General features: G+C 47.5%; 1 protein-coding gene across 5 annotated transcripts in view; it reads right to left on the bottom strand.

Annotated features, from left to right (window-relative positions):
• NDRG4 (NDRG family member 4) overlaps window positions 1-21,332 on the bottom strand; it is a 52,466-nt gene that overhangs the window by 6,864 nt on the left and 24,270 nt on the right. For 3 of the 5 annotated variants that reach the window (XM_053399381.1, XM_053399380.1, XM_053399379.1), the window contains exons 4-12: window positions 10,241-10,346; window positions 6,615-6,735; window positions 5,718-5,780; window positions 5,129-5,189; window positions 4,399-4,485; window positions 2,329-2,385; window positions 960-1,063; window positions 280-336; window positions 134-185 (exon numbers count right to left, since the gene is read on the bottom strand). In XM_053399381.1, coding sequence (XP_053255356.1) covers window positions 134-185; window positions 280-336; window positions 960-1,063; window positions 2,329-2,385; window positions 4,399-4,485; window positions 5,129-5,189; window positions 5,718-5,780; window positions 6,615-6,735; window positions 10,241-10,346 — 708 coding nt within the window. Of the gene's footprint in view, window positions 1-133; window positions 186-279; window positions 337-959; window positions 1,064-2,328; window positions 2,386-4,398; window positions 4,486-5,128; window positions 5,190-5,717; window positions 5,781-6,614; window positions 6,736-10,240; window positions 10,347-17,273; window positions 17,460-21,332 lie in introns of those variants that run through there. The other 2 variants (XM_053399383.1, XM_053399382.1) reach the window with 2 other exon arrangements.

Here is a 21,332-nt window from a genome sequence, read left to right as displayed (position 1 = left end):
CCTCCCCCCCCCCAGCCTTCAAGGAAAAAACAAGCTTGCAGTCTAGGGAAGGACAAACCCATGCTATGAGCTTGATCCCAGACATCATTCAAGCAGGGAAGATTAACTCTTTGGGGGTTAGCTCCTTACTCACCACGCCATCTTCGGCCGGCGCGTTATCGCCCACCACCAGCATCACTGGGCAGCTGCAAACCCCAAGGGGAGAAACGTGATTAGCAGGAGAGACCTGCTCTGCTCGGGGCCCCTCCTCATCCTCCCTGGAGCAAATCAGTGGCTTACCGGAGTGTCTTGGCGTTCGGGATGCTCCCAGGTCGGTTAATGTCCAGGTCCCTACGACTGAGACAAAATGAGGAATTTTAATTGAAGCAGACAAACATGCAGGGGCTCTGCCACTGTGCTATGTCTGAGTTCAGCAGCACTACAATATTTGCATCATACCCAGAGGTGGAGCAAGGCGGGTGTGGTGGGTGCAGTCTGCCCCAGGTGTCATCCCTGAGGGGGGTGACATCGCCTCCCTAGGATGTTCACCGTGGCTGGCACACCCCCAGGGCAGGGCGCTTGCCCTGCCCCCTGGGCAGCTAGCCCCACCCCTGGGTGCATGCCACTCCAGGTTCCAGAGCAGCTAGCTCCGCCTCTGATCACACTGTGGCATTTCACCTTTTATTTACAACGTATTTGTAAAATTCTGCAAGAAACTCTCAGTCAAGCATAGGAAATTTGCTTGGTTTTAGGTGATGTTTTTACAGTCAAGTAGTATATACATTTTAATAAATAAAAACAATAATAAATAGTTTTTTGAAGGTATTATTAAAAACAAGCTTCATCATAACTAGATGTGAGCTATAGTGCTTGAAAGCAAATTTTAAAAGGGGGGAATTGGGGAGAGTATGGTGGTAGCTGTCTGTTGGAAGGAAAGCATGGTCCAAGATGCATGCAGTTCCTTCAGCCCCTGCCCCTACCTGTTGTACATGTTCCAGAAGAGCTGGAGGTTGTACTGGTTCACCATGCTGCTGATCTGCTGCCGATAGCTTTGCACCAGCTCTGTGTTCCCCACCAGCTCTTCCTATGGGTGTGGAAAGAGGGCAGACAGAAAGGAGGCCAAGTCAGAACACCATTGAGGACCAGAGCAACCGTTCTTGGCTGGAGGAGGCATCGACTGGAAAAGCACCTCTGTGAGCCCAAGGACTCTGCTGGATCCACCTGTTTGAAGGGCACAGCTCACCGCTTAAGAGCCAGGCTAAAACTGCAAATCTAGGAATCAGCCATACTTAACTTTTGCCCCACATTTTCCAGAGACAGTTCTGCACTTTAAAGCACCTTGTCTGAGCACTTTTCTTTGCCCCGACACTTTCCCTGCAGAAACCCACCCTTTGATGCTGAATCAGAACAAACAGCAATTTGGGTTTTCCACAGATTGCTATTTGCTTGGATTCAGCAGTAAAGAGCAGGTTTTTGCAGGGAAAGTGTAGGGGGACGACGACAAAGCACTAGGATATGGTGCTTTAAAGAGCAGACCTGTGCCTAGAAACACAGCACAAAATGAAGTCTGGTCACCCCTGCAATTTTTAGTTTGCTGAGCAGGCTGGCTGGCTGCCAAACCTGATCCTGGGTAAGGAAAGGTATGTGATACCCTGCCAGAAGGGGGGTGCTGCAGACAGGTGGCTTTTCACTTGGTTTCATATTCTCTCTCACACACACCTCCCAGCATGGTCTCTTTGGATTCATCCTTGGGAAGAGGCCTGTGTGAAATTTTAAAGGAGCCCTGCTACTGTTCAGGCCTGGCTCAGGGCTTTTGTCTCAGCCCTGAAAATGTGTCGTTTTCGTGGGGCAGAACTCTGGATCTCTTTTACAGAGTCTCTGGCATTCTGTTGCTATTGATTGCTGAAACTAAACAGGGACTTCCTCTCTGCCCCAGGCCCTTCACACCTGTAAGCTTCTGCTTAAAATGCAGCTACCTGGAGATCTCTGTGCATCACAGGGTCACATTTGAGATTTTTTACTGTGGGAAACCCAAGCCCTCATTTGGTGGCTTGCACTAAAATATTGCCAAAACTAGGTGGCAAGCTGCATCACAGGAACCAACACCTTGTCAGGATGTGACAACCTCCACCTGGCTTCCTCTCAAGCTCCTTGAATGGGTGACTCAGGCTGCAATGTCCTTTTAAAGAGGTTCCCCCAGTAATTCTTGGACAGGGTCAGCTGGAGGCTTTCAAGAAGTGTCTCAGTCTTTCCCTTTGACAGCCCCAAAAGCAGAAGGGGGGGGGAGATTAACAGAGAAGCACCCCCCACCGCTCCCAGCTCCTTCCATAGCTGTTGCATGCTTCTTACCTGGCTGAACAGGTGAGTCAGAACTGTGTCAGGCAATGTGCTGGTCAGGCCAGAGAGCTGAAAGTTGAAAGCAGAGCATAAGAGTAAAGAATTAATTGCCTTGCAATATCAGACTAACAGTCCACTCTGATGCCCTCTGAACCTGAAGTAAGTGTGACTTTCTTCTAAGCCCAAATGACGTTCGACACCTAATAGCTGTTGACAATCCTCTCCTGTTCCAGGAATTTGTCTAATTCAGCCTTCCTCAACCAGATTACAACTCCCATCAGCCCCAGCCAGCACAGCTGTCTGGTGCAGGGGATGATGCACATAGTCCAAAACATTTGGAAGACCATTGATTAGGGAAGGCCGGTCTAATTCCCTTTTAAGTCATCTGAGCTTTTGAGCCCATCAATGTTATTTTGTGGTCACTATGAAGCCCCAAATTAGATGTGAACTCAGGGGGGCAGGGCACAGACTAAAAGCAGGCCTCTCCCTCTGCAGCTCAGGGATATTAAGATAGGGCAGTCCACTGTGATGGGCTAAGAATGACTGAGACTTTATGTGCTTGAAATATCCTACAGGTGAGTCAAGAATTTCAGTTAGCACATTCCAGGCAATGGACTGTCAGGAATGGACATAGAACCCAGTTGCTTGGACCCAAGCCAAGTGGGGAGCAGAACTCTTGGGAGGGGCTGTCTTGTAGCTGGGGATGGCCCACTGTTGCCCACCTGCCCTCTGTCTGCTGAGATAACCCATCATCACACACCCAGCCAAGTATGTCCCAAGCTGTGACACCCACAGAAAGGAATGGCAGTGTGCTCTGGTACAGCGCTCCAGGTTGGAGAAGCCTCCATCACAAGGCTGGAAAATAGGAACATTGGACTATGGTAACTACTTACTATACAGATCCAGCACTGCACTGAGCTACAGGCAGCTTTATTTTGGGAGGTGTGGGGTTTTTTAATTGCCCCAAGAATGGTTGCATGTGAACACACTGCACACCCCAGTAGCCCACTGAAAAAGAGCTAGCTTGTCACATTAAATGTGTGAGCAGCTTCCAGGTCTGGCCCTCTAATTAGGCAGAGTGAGGCAGCTACCTCAGGTTGCAGATGCTGAAGAGTGGCAGCAGCAAGCTTTTGGGGGGCTAGGCTGTGTACGTCATTTGTACACTCTACACATCCCACTCTCAACCCTTCTGTGCTAAGTCACTCATTGCCTTCATTGCTGAAGGTTGAACTGCTTTTCTTCTCAAGTTGTGCAAACAGTGAGGGGTGGGGGCAGGTCACAGGGATTAAGCAAACAGATGCAAAATTGATTTTTTTTTGCACAGGTTATTGCGGTCTGGGATATTTTGAGCAAGAATTCAAGGCCCTAGATGGAGATTAGTAAACAGCTGCTCAATTTGTGATAGCACAAAAATGAAAACCCCTACATCCCTGGGTTGGGTTAAGAAAACACTGGGATTTCTTAATTATGGATCAATTAGCACAGCAATTTAGAAGCCAAGAAAGGAGACAGAAACAGATCATTTTATGAAAGACTGGCAGGCAGTAATAACATACCTGGAAACAGAACCAGTGAATTAGGACAAGCCACGTGAGGGCAAATGTACTCATTGTTTGTACTAATTACCTCAGAATATATTGCTTTCTGTTTGTTTGTTTGTTTGTTTGTTTGTTTGTTTGTTTGTTTGTTTGTATGCTAAGCAAACCAAACTAAAAGTGAGCAATCGGGGAGGCCATTGTAATTAGTTTTTTTATTGATAGGAAAGGAGGGGAGTTCTTTTCCACATTTTATGTACGATATTATTGGTGGTTAAAAATGGATAAAACAATAAGTTACCAACACCTGCCCCCCAAACGTGCCCTGTGGCCCCACTCTGTATGGGCTGCTCTGTATGGGTTGTCAAAGGGAGATGCATGAACGTTGCTTTTTGCACAGATGTCCATGGATCCAAAGAGACCTCACTCAGATGTCCGTCCCCAGCAATGAGTCTACTTGAGCAGCAGCATCAGAAACCTCAATTGGCCTGCAGAGACTTGGCTCTGACACACACCCAGTAGCAGCAGGGAGGGGAGGCTGTCTCACCTTGGTGGCTGCCCAGTCAATCCAACCTTTGCCATTGGGGTCCACATTGACCAGAACAAGGCCTTCAACCAGATCTGGGAATATCAGCTAAATCAAAACAGATAGACAGGCAGATGGAGTTTATTCTGGCTCACAGACGTATCCACTGGGACAGAGAGGCAATTAGTAAGCATAAAAGCGAGCATCATAAAGCAAGCACTATATCTTTAGAATCTGAAATTCAAATACACAGATTGGATAACCTTCTCTAGCCTTCCCCAACCTGGTGCCCTCCAGATGCTTTTAGACTACGGCTGCCATCAGCCCCAGCCAGCGGAGAAGTGCTTTTCTGGGGCTGATGGGAGTTGTAGTCTAAAACATCTGGAGGGCACCAAATCAAGGAAGGCTGCTCTGCCCAGTAACAAGGCACAGTCAGTCCAATTCAGAGCCACAACTTGAGACTTCCCTGGGGAGTTAAGAAATCAAAGAGTGGGGTGTGTGGAGAAAGTGCTTTCTCTCCAAAGCCCTGAGCTGCAAGTCCCAGGCCACTTCAAATAGGAATTGCTAGTACTATCACTCTTCTTACCCGGCAATCAGCTTCATTGAGTAAGCATGCCAAGGAACAGACTGCAGGTCCCTGCCCTGGAAAACACCAAAAATGGTGCTGGGCCTTGATAGTTTAAAAAAAAACCCCAAAAACCCTTGTCTGGCTAGGATGCAGGACACACCCACCCACCATCTGATCACTTACAGCAAACTTGGCAAGGACATAGGCACCTGCTCCCACACCAATCCCGATCACATACTTGAACCTGTGGAAAGAAAAGTGATCAGTGGTCCCTAGGCATCCACTTCCCTTCCTTCCTCCCACTGGTGGACTATTGTGGCTGTCCTTCAAGCCTCCCTCATTCAACTAAAGTTTAATCCTTCATGTTTGCCAAATATCTTAATCATAGAACTTTTATAAGACAAATACTATCAGCTGATTTATTTCCTTCCAAGCAACTCATTAACCAGATCTAAAATATTCCTCAGCTTTATCAGTGGCAATTTATCCAATTACTTCAACCACCGTTCACTCATGCCATCATTTTCTCCATCCTGCTGCCTTCTGGATGGATTGGACTACATCAGCCCCAGCCAGAAGGACCACATGGTGATGGGGAAGATGGGAACCAGAGTCCAAAACATCTAGAGGGCAAGAAGCTAGAAAAGGTATGATGCTTTTGCTCCAAGCTAAATTAAAAACCATCCTCCTCCTTCCACTGCCTCCCTAGGAGTCCTGCCCCATCATGTGATTTCACAACAAGGACAAGTAGGTCACCCAAGGCTCAGCTCACCCAAAGTGCTGGACGACACTGGGCAGCATGGCAGCTAACTGGTCCATGGAAGGATACTGGTACCTGTGAAGACAAAGCAGGAGAGCCAGGACACAATGTTGAAGTCTTTTCCTAGCATGATGGGGGAGATCTGAGGGAAAGACCGATCGGGGACTAGGGAAGCACCCCTCTTTTTGCTCTTCTCCTTTGGAGAAGTCCCCATCCTCTGAGCCAGTCCTGAACCTCTCCTTCCTCCCCCAATCAGTGGGGGTGTGGGGCTGGCCTGATTCAGCATCTGAGCTATTGGTTGCCCATACCATTTACCCTTAGAGAAGGTCTGGCCATGTTTGCCTTGAACCAGGGCCAGCTCATGACCAACATGACTGATACCCAGACCCATGACAGTTATTCCTCCCAGGAAGAGCTGATATCAGCATGCAATGAGAAGGTCGTCATCCATCACAAGTTTCACATCCTCACTAGGTTGCCAAGTTACAACCATCACCACAGCATGACCCACAAGGGAGTGTTTGAGGGACTCCGTTTAAGGCAGGGATGGAGCTCTTCTAGATGGGGTCCAAGTGCAATTCTCATCGGCTCCAGCCCACCTGGCTGACGGCTGGAGATGACGGAAGCTGAGGTCCGACAACACCTAGAGGGCCACACATTCCTCATCCCTGATGGGAAACCTGGCCAGGTGTGTCCAGCTGTGCTGGAAGACAGGTGTAGCAATGATGATCAAGCAATCCCATAACACAGCAAGAACAGAGTATGTCCTAGACCTTTCAGACTACAACTCCTATCAGCCCCAGCCAGCTTGGCCGTATGATGCTGGTGGATAATGGGAGTTGTAGTTGTAATCCCAAATGCCTGGAGGGGTGCCAGTTTGGGAGAGGCTGCTCCATGGGAGGCACCTACCCCTGAGGGAACTGTGAGGCCCCCGCCTGCTGCCCAGGAGCATCCACATGGCAGACCACAAAATGCTTGGTGATCTCTTGCATATCCTCAAAGTTGAAGAAAGTGTTGAAGCAAAGCTTGTCTGCAAGGGAGCAAAGTGGGGGCGGGAAGAGAGACAGAGTCAAAGTCAACAGGACTCAGGACAAAAAAAAGGTTGCAAAGCTTGAGGAACAAAGAAGCATGTCCTTGGAAATAAATTCTGAGCGCTGGTTGCCCTGCCCTTTATTTTATTTTATTATTGTATTTATAGCGTTTATAAACCATTGTTTCCTCCAGGGAGCTCAAGGTGGTGTGTGTGGTTCTCAACTTCCTATTCTATCCTCACAACAACCCTGTGAGGTAGGCTAAGCTGAGAGGCAGTGACTGGCCCAAGGTCACCCAGTGGGCTTCAGGGCTGAGTGTGGATTCAAACTCCAGTCTGCCAGGTCACAGTCTAACACTCTAACCATGAACACCACACTGGCTCTCCTGTGTGACCTGTTTGTGCCCTAATGTCAGCCAGATGTGGGGAGGAAGAAATATTCCTTTCAAGCTGTTTCTGCACCAGTGTAACTGTCTAGTGCTGGGAAACCATCATCCCTGGCCTTCAGGGGCCCCAGTTGTCCAACTAACAAGGAATCTGTGAAATTGCTAGGTACTTAAAGGGGTCGGATCATGACACAAATTTGTATTTGTTCATTGTTATGTATAAATGTAGATTGAATTGGTGGGTGGTTAACTGCACTGGCACCAGAGCCCTCTGAAGAGACACCTCTGCCACCAGACTCCAAGGGGTGGATGACGCAGGTGGCTTTGAGGGGTCAGGGGAACCCCGAGGAGACTAAAAGGCAGTCCCCAGAGCCTGAAACAGTGGTTCCCAAACTTTTCTGGCCACTGTCTCCTTGGTTCCATAAACTCATCCTCAATGCCCCAACCCTACCCTATCCTACACTATAAAAAGCATTATTCGGATTAGCAGTTTGCATGACCCACTAAGGAAGATAATAAGAGAATAAATTTGAAAAAAGCCACAATGAATCACACATTTATTCAACAATCCAATTAAGATTACTTAGTTTAGTTGAGTCAACAAAATTTATGAACTTGATCCAGTGATACCCACTTTTCAAAGTCTAATAGTCACATCTCTAGAGCTTGCCTGCTACCCCCTTGCCTCTTAGCACTTGCCTCCATGTAATCCCACTGCTCGCCCCCCGCCCCACTACTCCCCACTTTGGGAACCACTGATAATTCCTCACGGCCTAGAAAAAGGCACTGGCTTTTTAACTGGCCAGATGGCACACCCAGAGGGTGGTTCTTCCATCTTGACTACCACAGCCACACACTGAAGCTCTGCCAGCTCATCCAAGACTCTGCTGAGGCAACTTGTGTTGCCTGCCTCAACCATAGCTAGCAGCACTAGCCATGGGCCTTGCAGAAGGTCTGGCCTGCTTTCCCCAGCTGCTCTGGGGGACCATGCCTACTGATCTTCCCCTTTCTCGTGCCAACTCCTTGCCTTGCTGGTGGAGAACACCATGCGCCAGTCCTTGCTGTTGAGTGTGCTAACCTTTGGAGTTTCCCACAGAACAGACTTCAACCTCCAGATGTTGGTGGACTCCAACTCCCATCAGCCCCAGCCAGCACAAGCATATGATGCTGGGGTTGGCAGGAGCAAGCCATGCTGGCACGCACACACTTTAGGGCAGCCTTTGCCAACCTGGCGCCCTCCAGATGTTGGACTACAACTCCCATCAGCCCCAGCCAGCACAGGATCATCTAGTGCAACTCCCTGCAACACAGAAACACATACTGGACTGCAATGGTTTGCCACTGGCATTGTCCAGATTCTGAGGGACAGAAAGGGGTTTCATGGAAACAAGGTCCCTGGATCAGCTCTGCTCCCAGCGCAGCCTAGAACATGCCTGCAAGGAATCAGCCTGCAGCTTTCCATTCTGTTCTTTTGACAGCTTTTTCCCTGCCTCTCTCCTTTTTCAGGCTGTGGCAGATCAGCCTCCCAGCCACCTTCCCTGCAGCCCCCCTCTCCCTCTGCAGCATTCCAAGGTGACCTTTTTGGACAAGCAGCAGCAGTTTCATGCCGAACAGTCACATGACCACCTCCTCCTCGCCCAGCCACATCTCTACTCCTCCCCGCCCCCAGCAGCAACAGCAACAGCAGCCTCTGCCACCAGCCAACCTCTGCTAAAGGGACAGGGCAGCAGAGTAGGCCTGATCTTTCCTGGTCAGTTAGTAGCCCCTGTGACTAGTTTGAAATGTCAACACTTGCCATCTGCACTGTCAGACTCTTGGGTTGCAGCTCAGTGGAAAAGCAGCAGCTTTGCCTGCAGAATTCAATCACCAGCATCTCCAGGAAGGGCTGGGAGAGATCCCTGCTTGAAGTCCTGGAGGGTTGCTGCCGGTCAGTGCAGACAATACTGAGCTAGATGGATCAAGCAGTCTGACTCAAAATCATAGTTTCCTATGTTCCTTATTGTTATGATTGGGGAGGCAAGCTCCACATTCAGTGAAGGGTTAGAGTTTGAGAAGACTCCAACTAATGGAGTCCTGAACCCTGGCTGGAAGAGACTGCACTGAGAGATCAGGGGCCATAACTGGCTGTTGCTTTGGAGCCAAGTTTGCTGAAGCTATGAGAGAAACATTGAGGGACACTCTTTGGGTGTAATGTTCCGCACCCCCTCTGTTGAAGGCTCCAGGTGTAAATATGTGTGAACAAACCATATTTCTAAGACACGGAAGTCTCTGTGGTGCCTTGATTTTGCAAGGGAAATTTGCAACCACCATACTCAAATTGTACAAGATATTATTGGGCACACAGGTGACAGCGGGCATAAGGAACAGGACTCAACAATACGCCCTCCAGCTTTAATTATTCATTTAACAAAATTTATACACTTCTTGATTGAAGTAAAATCTCTAAACAGTTTACAAAAAACATTAAAATTATCGAGAAAGAAAAACAGTTTAAAATAATTGAAACAGCCAAAAAAGATTAAAGGGTGTCAACATCTACATGCCTGGATAGGCCTGCCTTAAATTAAAGTTATACCCAGGCCCTGAAAAGAGTACAGCGAAGGGCCTGCTTGATGTCAATAGGCAGGGAGTTTCAAATTTATTTATTTATTCATTAGGAACCTCAAACAAATCCTCTTGGTCTTGATTTTCATCTGCCTCTTGATCTGCTGGACCAGCCTAGTCTAAGAATAAATGCAAAAATTTATACCCTTTTTTTAAATACTCGTTTTATCTAAGGAAGCGTTTGGTGTAGCTCTGAAGCTTATGTTGTCTTCAGACTTTTGGCTGGCCTAATCATAGTTCTCTACCCAACTCTGTGTCTCTGTTTCTTGGTCACCAACTAAAATCGGGCCCCTCTCTTCTGCCTCAAAAGATCTTGGGACTCGCAGCCCCAAAAGTGCAAATCAGCCAAGGAGGCCTCAGGCACTGAAGTTGGGGCCTGCTGCCCCCATCCTGCTCCTTTCTGGTGCCCAAACCATGAAGCACAGTTGGTCCAATCAACAGAAACTGAGAACCTCCCACCCTTTGGTGGAGTTACTCCTCTCCTACCTTGGTCAGAAGGAAAGTGCTACACTTACGATTGAGTCCCACATCATGGTACGTCAGGAGAGCCGGGCGATTTCCCTTCGGGGACCCCCGAATGACGACATGCAGCAGCCCATATGGAGTCTCAATATCGTGCTCCTGGAGGAAAGATGGAAGAGAAAGAGCTGTATCAGTCCTCCCCTGGCAGGAAGAAGGGTCCAGGTGCACATCGCTTGATCCACTTCAGAATGGAGGAAGAGGCACCTCCGTCTTCTCTCTCCAATTCCCACTTTCCAATTTTCCTTGTGGAAGGCACTGCTGTTTGTACGGTCAGCCTGTTTGTACGGTTAGATGAAGCCAGTCCCCATTTTCCCATAAGACCTCAGAAGTGTGGAAGCCTGGCTCCCCTGCCCATGCTCTTTGTGTGTTTCCAGGGTCACCACAAAAGTCATCAGCAAGTATGGTGGAGTAGTTAAGAGTGTCAGACTAAGACCTGGGCTCAAACCCTGCCACCCTCTGCCATGAAGCTCACCAGGTGATCTTGGGCCAGTCACTGCCTCTCAACCTATCCTACCTCACAGGGTTGTTGTGTGGATTAAATGAGGAGGAGGACTGTGTAAGGCACCTTGAGCACCTTGGAGGAAAAGGTGGGATAATGAAATAATAAAAATATATATATAATATGTGGACAGAGGGATGAACATCCATATCCTGCATGGGATAAGTGGAGTTCCCCTCTCATAAAACACACATAGTAGCAATTTACCTCATGGAGCTGCTGTGAGAACAACCTAAAACACCCACTTTTTAAAAGGACTTCCTGAATGATTATAAAAATGATGCAAATAGACTGCAATTTGTTAAGTTGAAGTGATACATTTCTAGGATGATGGCCTAGGTTAGTCAATTCCAATAACGATGTGGGAGCCAGTAGATCAGGGACCAATTCATCTGTTCTCTCACACCATGGACCCACAAGAAAGAGAGAGGCAGAAAATGGGGGTCAAACAGCAGCAAGGAGGAGGCCAACTTCCTGCCAGGATGGATCAAATGTATCTGAACATAGCTGATGATGGGGCATCTGACTATGGGTCCCTAGTGATCCTGGCCTAGTCAAATTATTCAAAACAGAAGGTTGTGATCTATCCCTGTCCTGAGAGGCTGGGCATTAATGCCCCTGATGCCAACGCATGAGTATAGAAGGGCCACAGTTGCCAACAATATTCAGAAATATTCTATTTTTTTAATATAATAATATTTATTAAAATTTCAGAGGAAATACAAAAATATGAAAAAGAAGAGAAAAAAATACAAAATACAAAAAGATACAAAATACAGAAAAATAAAAATAGTTAAAAACAAATCAGTCATTCCATATCCTATCTTTCATCTGCCTATTTCCCCGACTTCCTCACACCTCCCTCTTCTTGTATCCTGATTCAGTCATTGTTTCAGCAAATCCTTTCAATATTTTAGCTTATAACCAATTAATTAACTCTATATATCCTATCCATCTTTCACCATATTCTGTTATTCAATTTACCTTACTTTATTTAACCTTATCTTACCATAAAATACCTTAACCTTATCTTACCATAAAATACCTTAAAACTTAAAAAACTTAATACTTATTTATCCTTATATCATTTCTGCTAAAGCCAGACAATTTCATTCCAACATTCTCCCTAATATTCATTAATTTTACACTAATTCCCAAAATAAAAATTTTTCTTTATAGACTCTTACAATTTTCATCCAACGTCCCTTCTTTCTGGTCTCGGGTTATGTCAGTCCTTGCTATCCATTCCATCTAGTCCATCAACCTGGTAGTCTGATATCCGAGGCTCTTAAGTCTCTTCCATGCCCCTTCTGCAGATCTTTTTCTTCTTGTTTATTTTTGCACTTTTCCTTGTCTTTTGTTGGTCTCTTTCTTAGTTTCTTTCCTTTCTCCTTAGGGAGTAGGTCTCCGGGGAATTTCCACCCATACTCATGTCCATCTCCCTGCATCAGACCAGCCCATTCCCCACAGTCCCACTCCCCACAGTCATCAATATAATCCAAAAGATCTTTAACAGCATATTTCAAAGTCTCTCCAAAGTTGAGAGCCTCCTCAGCTCCAAACTCCCTCTGGCCTAATTCAAGTTCATTCTTCCAAAACAGCGGCTTATGCTCCTGCAGGGCCTCGGGTCTCTCCATTTGTGTTGCTTGAGGTAGCACCGTAGCTTCCTTCATTATTGTCTGCCCTTGCATTTGCCCAGTCAAACCAGTTTCCTGGATTGGTCCCTGTATAATTTCTATGTCAGTATTCCCTACTTGACCACATTCACTGATTACAACAGTCATCAAATCCAACTTCTCTTTCATCAAATCCACCTTCTCATGCAACTGCTCCAACAAAGCACTTGTCTTGCAAAAAGCAAGCACCAGGACTTCTTCCAAACACATTTTTATTCAAGGTCACAGTTTGGTCCCATGATGTTAATCTCGCAGCTGTGAAGTCTCCAAGTGAACTGCAGCAACAATTTGACAAGCTCCCTCTAGAGGATACAATTTCTATTGGTGTCCATCTTTTTAAATCACGTCCAACAAAAGAAAGTTACTTTCAATTTTCGAATATTTTGTTTCTTTAAAATGCAACAGGCAACATTGGAGTCAACTTGTTTATCTTTTTTCTTACTATCTGTCAAAATATTCCATTCACAGTCAATGGACGTCTCCGATAATTTCTGTCTCTGACACCCCTCTCCCAGGTTTGAGACGGTGGAACTTATTCTCCTTTGCTCCCTCTCCAGCAGGCTTGAACAGTTTAATTTCCCCCCCCCCTTTTCTCCTGCTTCCAAGGGGGTTTTAATGGTTATAAATGAAGGAAATTTCGACCTTTATAAAGCGACTTTCCAGGCTATTAGCTTACAAGATTTTTGCTTCAGTCTATTTACAGAAAGCGGAAGGCGGACTTCCTGTTTTGAACCTTCCCGCTTCGGTGCCAAATTAAGATATTTCTTAATCCAATTTTCCATTTCTACTCACGGGTACTTGTTTAGAGTCCAATTTTCGACAGGAAAAAGTCAGCGCTCTCCAGCAATGGCAATGCGGCTTCCCTCCGTGAAAATAGCAGTCAGTTCGCAGCACCGCGCCAATCACCCTGCTTCACTCCGGAGTCCCAAAAAGGGGTCCCCCGTGAGTAGGGGAGGCGCTCCTGGTGCTCTGCCGAACCCCACGTTCCCAGGCTTCTTCCACCTGGGATTTCTAGCGGGTCCCCACCTTCGCCGTGGCGGGTAGACCCAGTTTCCACGGAGCCAGTTCTTCCGACTGGAGGAACTCTGCCATTTCGCCGATGGCACTAACCCGGAAGACCCATATTCAGAAATATTCTAGTGGCCCATAGGACTCAAGGAAGGGATTGGGGCCCTGCTGCTCACTTGGAAGAAGGCAATCCAGATCTATTATTAGCTATTAATAATAATAATAATGTATATCCTGCTTATATGCCAAAATGGCTTCTAAGTTATTTATAACTGTAAGATCAATCCACAATTAAAATACGGAATATTACAATATCTTTAATTAAAATACACAATAAAGCCAAGCTATGGGAAAACATAACCATTAAAACAATTTTAAACAGAAACAGAAACAGCTAAGCCAATAACCTTGGAAGCTGGCTGTTCCAGGCTCCTGCTCATGGCAGCTCCCCTGTTCTGTTCAGTTCTACAACATCCCAAATTACACACACACATTCCAAATGCAGTTGCAAAATAAAATTGGTATAGTTTTCCCCAAGCTGGTGTCCTCCAGATGTTTTGAACTACAACTCCCATCAGCCCCAGCATCATTTGGCCATGCTGGCTGATGCTGATGGGAGTTGTAGGTCTGGGGCAGGAAGGCTAGCATGAAGGTATTATCATTCTGCCTTTCCTGATAATCCCTAATATGCTATTCAACTTTTTCACAGCAGCCACCATCCTGGTCAACATTTTCATTGATAAAATGGATAAAAATACTTTTAAGGCATACATAAATCTATCTCTGTAAGCTGCTTAGAGGATTTGCTTACAGCTAAGGGATATGGAAATTTTGTCAAATAAAATTAAAATGAGACAATTCGACTATTATTGAGGTAATGTTTTTGAAACCCTTTAAAAACTTGAAAGTGCTGCAGAATAGCTTAGTATTGTTATTCTTTATTATTCTACTAGCTCCTAGCCATGGTGGTTCTCCTCTGCTTCCACAGTTGAAGGCAGTAATGCTCCTGAATAACAGGTGCTGGAAGTCACAGGAGGGGAGACGACTCTTGTGCTCAGAGACTGCTTTCTCATGGGCATCTTGGTTGGCCACTCTGAGAACAGAATTCAGGATTAGATGGGCCCTTGGCCTGATCCAGCAGGCTCTTTCTATGTTCTTCCTATTATCTGGAGCCAAGTTTTGGCAGTGGAGCCCCTTCTCAGGGCCAGGTCTCTGTTCTGGAACATCTTCCTGTTACATGGGATAAGCTTTGGTATGGTTCGGCCTCAACCCACACTAGTTAAGCTCTAGGGACAGCGAGACAATGTGGCTCCTTCTCACGTCAGTATCTCACAAGCATGACCAGCATCACTTGCGACCAGACAGTGTTGGCCGAGGTTCTCATGCTGTGGTGGGAATATTTCCTTTGGGCTTCAGAACATGTGCAGGCTGCCATTGCAGCATGAATGAGTAGCTCCAAATAACTTGTACATACCTGGGATCAGGGCGGGGCGGCACCAGGGTGGAAGGTGTCAATTCCAGAAGCTCCACCACCTCTCATTTTTGATATTATACATCTATTGCATCACTGTTTTGATATAGTCTTGCTATTGCATTTTATTGCTCATTATTGCAAGCTGCTTTGAATGCTCTTGCAGAAAAATGCAGAATATAAATTAGATAGATGGAACATTAAAAATGAGGCCATAGATAGGGCATTTGGGATGGGAGAGGCCAGCAGCTCTGCAACGCACAGAATCCCCCTCTGGGTAACAAATGCCCAGTTTGCCCTTCCCACTCCAGAATGGGAAGGGGAAGGGAAGAGGGCCCCTGAAGCAAATGCCCAGAGTGCCCCAGGCTCCTATACTTACTCTCACGTAGTACCCTACTCAAGACATCCTCACGGCCTGTCAGATTGGGCTACGCGGCCCAGCGGCCTGACTCAGTACTAGGCGACTCACAGCTCTTCTGAAAGACCAGCTTCATCAGGCTCCTCCCTCAGCTGACCTCTACAGCAGCCATTTCAACTGGCAATAGCATATGGGGAGAGATGGAAGCAAGGAAGGGCAAAGAGAGACCAAAGTGGTGGCGGCGGCAGAGGCAGCCATGCCAGAAAGGAGGGCAAGAGAGGGAGGAGGAGGAGGTTGGCTCTCATGATCCAACAGAACTCATGGCTCCCATTCCACCCCAGCAAAATCTCCCCACCGAGCCCCACAGAGGAAGCTGCATATTTTAGAAGCAAGCGCCTTTTTGGGGGAACCCTGTAGATTAGAGGCAACAACAGCCACACAGTCTATTACCCACCCCCATTCCACCCTGTAGCAGGGGAGCAGCCAAAAAGCTGCTGTAAAGAGCACTCTCCAGTCATCTGAAGGAGGCTCTGCTTGGCCACCCGCTTCTCCCCTTCCAGTCCCACCACCATCCTTGAGGAGGATCAGGCTGCAGTTATGGGAAACTCCTCCTTTCTTCCCTTCATCCTGGCAGGTTTAGCCAAGATTATCCCCACATCTTGGAAGTGGAGTGAGATGCCTATCAAGAGCATCAGCAATGCTGGGGGGGGGGGGAGAGAGAGAGAGAGAGAGAGAGAGAGAGAGAGAGAGAGAGAGAGAGATCCCTGTCAAGGGCAAGCTTTGCTCAAGGTCAAACAGCAGGGCAGAGCTGAAAGGCAAGGCAGCCCTCCAGATGGACAGCCCTGGCTCAGCTCTGCCTCCAGGCTCCACCTGCTCTGTCCTTGATGGGGAAAGCTCTGTGGAAGAAGAGTTTGCCAGGGGTGGTCTCAGCAAGGACAGAGAGACGTCTTGCCTCAGCTTCATGGCGCCAAAGATGTTCTCCTCCTGCTTTGCAAATGAGTCCCGACACCCAGTGCAAAGCCACAGATGAGGTTCTCTCCCTCCACCCACCTCTGCAAGCCAGGCAGGGAGGCTCTAAGAGGACAGCCAGTAGGAATGGGAACAGCGAGGGAAGGAGGGAAGGAGCTGTGTACGTGCCAAAAGGGATGCTGGGTTTGCAGAGAAAATGGTGCACTTTCTCTCCCCAGATGCCACACATGCCCTTTGCACAGCAGAGAGGTGACACCAGGCAGCAGCATGTGCCTCAGCGGAACCTCTCGCCCATCTGCTTGCTGGGTGCTTCAGACACAACAGCAAGGAGGGAACCTGCAGGAACCAGCCATGGATTATCCCCTTCCTCCTCCCTCCCCTAAAATGCCTGCAGCCTCAGCCCTTGTCACTGCAAAATGAGGAGATGCTTCCCCTGCCAGCCCACCCCACTGGTTGCACCCAGGGAATCCACAAAGGTTTCCCACGCCCTGTCTCCATAGTGCTCCATCCAAGTCTGTGATTGTCCTGAAGGGAAGCAGGAACAAGAGGCTTGGTCCATCCTGTGGACCCCTTTCCCCTCAATGCCAGGTTGAAGCAATCGCAGAGTGTGCTGGAGCCAGGGCGGAATACCTCTCTGCTTTGCCACAAAATGCCTACACACATCTGGCATTTAAATAAGGGGCAGGACCTCCAGGCCAAGCTGGTCTTTGGCACTCGGAATGCATCGTGCCTTGATTTCTCCTTCCGTGGCTGCAAAGGGAAAAGCACCACCCGCCTTCTAAGAGAGGATGGCCCAGGCTGTCCTTCAAGGCTCCTACCTACCACACGTGCTCAAGGACTAGTGCAGATCCATCCCCCTCATATTGGACTGTGTTAAGCTGGGGCAGAAAACATCGAGGTTAAGGAGCAGGCTGGGGTCTCCAGTAACGTTGGGGGGGTGCCCCCTCCCCTTGCCCAGCAGTGGCATGCAGCAGCCCCACCACCTGCACACGCGCACACACACACACACACACACACACCCCTTGCCTGGCTGATCTGTACCTACCCCATCCCAGCACTCTGGCATGGTGAGCTGCTTTTCTTCTTCTGAAGGAGAAGGAGCAAGAGCAGCAGCAGCAGCAGCAGCAGCAACGTCCTCCTCTGCCTCTCTGGCCACTTCCAGCTCTAGACAGGCTCTCCTCTCTCTCTTTCAGCTGGGAAGATGCACAGCTCTGCAGTGGGCTGGCCTCTTTCCACCGGCCTTGATAAAGGAGACCCACCCCCCTGGCTTAACTCCTCCTCCTCCTCCCCAGCTCACCAGGGAAAGATTGGTTTGAAGCATTCTACTGCTCAAATGGAGCCCAGTGATAGGCAAGGGCGGGAGGTGGGGGGGGAATGAGTCATGCTCCCGCTGGATGGAAATGCACCTGTTTGTTTTTATTTATTTATTTCCCAACAACATTACTACACAGCCAGCCAGTCTCCATTTTACCCTCATGAATAAAGATGGGAGCGCACAGGCAGAAGGGCAGAGTGCTGACATTCACTTTCTACGGATGCACCCCCAGGAAGAGGAAGCAGATCTGCAGGCTCACAAAGGGCCCAGAATTGCATGCCTGCATGCCGCACCCACTAGCATGTTCTCTGAAAGGTGGGAAGGAGAAAGCAAAACAGCCCAGAGGTGCCCCAGCTAGAGGAGGAGGGAGATCTCTCTCTCTCTCTCTCTCTCCCTCTCTGGTGCACTGCAGTCATGCTCAGCCTTCCCACCTGCCTTCTCCATAGGAAGGGTTAGAGAACATCAAAGCACGTCAGAGAAAGGACAGAGCTGCATTCCCAAGTTTCTCTTCCTCTAAACCCGCTCTCCAAATGCAGATGCAAACACACAGTCTTCAGGTTGCAGAAATGGAAAGTCTATTCCAAGGACAGAGACACTCAAGGGTTGGTGGGGAAAGACAAGCAGGGAGGGTATCAAGCAAACTCCTGACCTCTCACTAAAAAGCTGTGCATGCATACGAGCTTAAGGATTGTGCGTTCATGCACTGAGAGAGCAGTGGAGGGAGGAGACCTGGGGTGGGTAGGCAGCAACCAGCCCACAGGCCCCCTTCCTTGCTCCAGCACCCCATCACTTCAAGGAGTGCATCAGATTTGGGGGGTATGCCCAAGGACAGATTGTTTCAAGCCTGAGAGTTGACAGGTCTGTATCTGCAGCATCTTTGACATTGCCCACCTTCTGCTGCAAACACCAGCCCTCCTGAGGACATTTGCTCTGCAAGAGGAGAGTAACACACATCAACAACCTCTTTGCCTGGGGAGCAGCAGCTCTTCCCCATAGGTGGGGTTTGTCAAGCACAAATCTAGTCCCTTTCTCCAGTATACTTCAATCCTCCAAATAAATATATTTGTGTTCTCTGTGTCACAAAGAGTGCTGGGTTCAGAACAGATGAGAATATATAGCCCTATCTCAGGGCACCTTTCATGCTAGGCATCAAAGTTGGAATTCCCAAGTTTCATTCACTCACTTCTTATGGGACATGTTCCACACGATGACACCATACAGTCACTGCCACCCTGTATTTTCCTTGTGGTTCTTCCACCATCTCTCAGACCACACTGAGTGGAATTTTCGAGAAGGATGGAAGAGTACCACAATCTCCACATGTGTAAATATGGTTTTAAAAGCGAAGGGTTCAACATGGGCAGCGACACATCTGGAAAGTTAGCTTATCACAGCTCAGCACACATTGATAGTGACATTTGTGGTGGGTGCTGTTTTGTGACCCTGTTTTTATTCTTTTAATCAACTTTTAAAATTGTCACTAAAATGCTTCTCTAGCTACGTTTAAAAAGCAACAATGAAAGAGAGGTATGGTGCTATAACACCATCATGATGTACCGTAATTCTAACATAGCGTTACAACACCATGCCTTGGTTTCACTTTAAAAAAAAAAGGCCAGAAGAGAATTTAGCAATAGAGAAATAACGATTCTAAAAAACTAAAGCGGGGTCATAAAATGGCACCCACAATAAGGGCTTTAGTTAGTGTGTGCTGAGCTGGAAATGGACACCCACCCACTGCAGCTTTGTCATGCCCACTGGTTCAGAGAGAACCAGAGAGTTGCATAACATTGTTTAAAATTGTGACACTCCCAGTTTTGTGAAAAGTCAACTTGCAGCTAGTGCCAGGCTCATTTTACCCTCCAAGCAAGCCACCAAGATTGTGTCGGGAGGGCCCCCGAACGGCATCAGCGGAGCCAGCATCCAATATCAGAGACCCACCTCCTGTGGAGCTGTGGGCACGCTATGCATCAGCAGAGTAACAGCAAGAAGTGAGGCTGTGGAAGCGCTGGCATCGCAAAAGCTTCCTTTATTTATAAATCAAAACAACAAACATGGCTAGAGTGAGCAGCAGCTTCACACAGGTCTGCTCTGTCAGAAAGCAACAAACAAAGAGAAAAAAATACAAAAGCACACAGGATGGAAGCACAGTGTCTGAGTTCCATTCCCACACTCCTATCACAAAGGAATGTAAATAGCGGATCACGAGATCTGTATGTAAATAGGCTGCAAATGTGCTAAAATCTGCAGCAATGATGTCATGAAAAGGGGGAGGATGTTAGTATTTTCATACTAACAGATTGCTTAGACCAGCCTTTGCCAATCTAGCAAGATGTTTTCCAGATGTTCTGGACTACACCTTTCATCGCTATGCTGGAAAGTACCAGGTTTGCAAAAGCTGGCTAAGATTGACCAACCCAAACAAATGTAGCCCTGCCCATTGCACCAAAGTGCAGATAGCTGTCGAGTGCACAGGTTGAGGTCCAGGTAAAGAGGGGCCTGACCTCACCTAGGTGGCCAGGAGTTTCACAGGGTGCAGAATTTGCCCTGGATCAGTCCATGTCTGTTTAACAGAAGAGTAAGAGCATCAAAGGTGGGTTGTATTGCATTTGCTGCCTTAGCTACCGGCTAATCGCCTACTCCCTCCCTCCCTCCTCAGCAGCCTCATTACCTGAAACTGCAGAGTGTCTGTGTGGAAGGCCAAACAAGGGCAGCAGTATTCCATGCAACTGTCAAGAGGGAAAGAAGTGCAGAAAGGCCCAGAAGTTGATTTAAAAGCAGGAGTCCTCAGAACCCCAAAGAAACAGTTGCAGGAGGAGGGTGGAAACATTCCAATGGTCATCAGAAGAAAGAGAAAGAAACAGAGGGCAAGAAACCAAGGAAAGAAAGTAAAACAAGGCATGACAAGCTGCAAGGAGGTACAGTAGACTCTTCTGGACTCAAAGCCTGGAATGGGAGAAAAGCTCTGAAAAACTGCTCTCTCCCTCTCCACTCCACAGATTAAAAGTGACTGCTGACTGGCTTGGCTCCCACAGAAAGAGGGAGCAAAGACAGGCTGACATCAGATTTCCTCAATCTGATGCTCTTCAGACAGTTTTGAAATGCAGGATTATTTTTTCCTGTCTTTTTGGAACATACAATTCAACGGCAGTAACTAGTTAGGTACTATTTCAGTTGTCTAATTTGGTTCATTATCTCAAGCCATTTCAGCTCCAGACAAAACTTGGGGGAAATGAAAGTAGCGTTACTCACCCCATTTTAATTCTGCCTTTCCTCTGAGGAGCCAATCCCCTACCCTTATCCTTGCAACATCACTGTGAGGTGAGATTGGTGAAGCTTTAGGCCACCCCATGAAGTTTGTGCCTGATTGGAGATTTGAATCCAGCCCTCCCTGTTCTAAATCTGATACTTTACCCACAATGAGATCCTCAGTTTTGTTATGAAGACAGACAGACAGACAGACAGACAGACACACACACACACACACACACACACACACACACACACTCCACACCCCCATTAGTTGCTGTACACATGAAATGAGACCAAGAAGCTGGTGTGTTTCATATTGTCTCCTCAATGGGATTCTTTATTAACTTTAATACCATTCTTAACAATCTGAAATCTGGCATAGTGTGAGTTGGACTCTGCAGTTGGTTATAAATATTGTCAGGTTTTCAACATTGTGGTTTCTTAGATGACAACTTAATTCCGTTCTATCTAAAATCAAATCTGGCAGGCCTGACAGATTCATCAGAATCTGGTCCAGAAACCAGATCTTTTGGTTTG

Source organism: Podarcis raffonei, chromosome 8 (genome assembly GCF_027172205.1).
Source record: "Podarcis raffonei isolate rPodRaf1 chromosome 8, rPodRaf1.pri, whole genome shotgun sequence".
Taxonomy (NCBI): Eukaryota; Metazoa; Chordata; class Lepidosauria; order Squamata; family Lacertidae; genus Podarcis; species Podarcis raffonei.
Note: the sequence above shows the minus strand (reverse complement) of the source record. Positions and strands in the feature narration are given on the sequence as shown.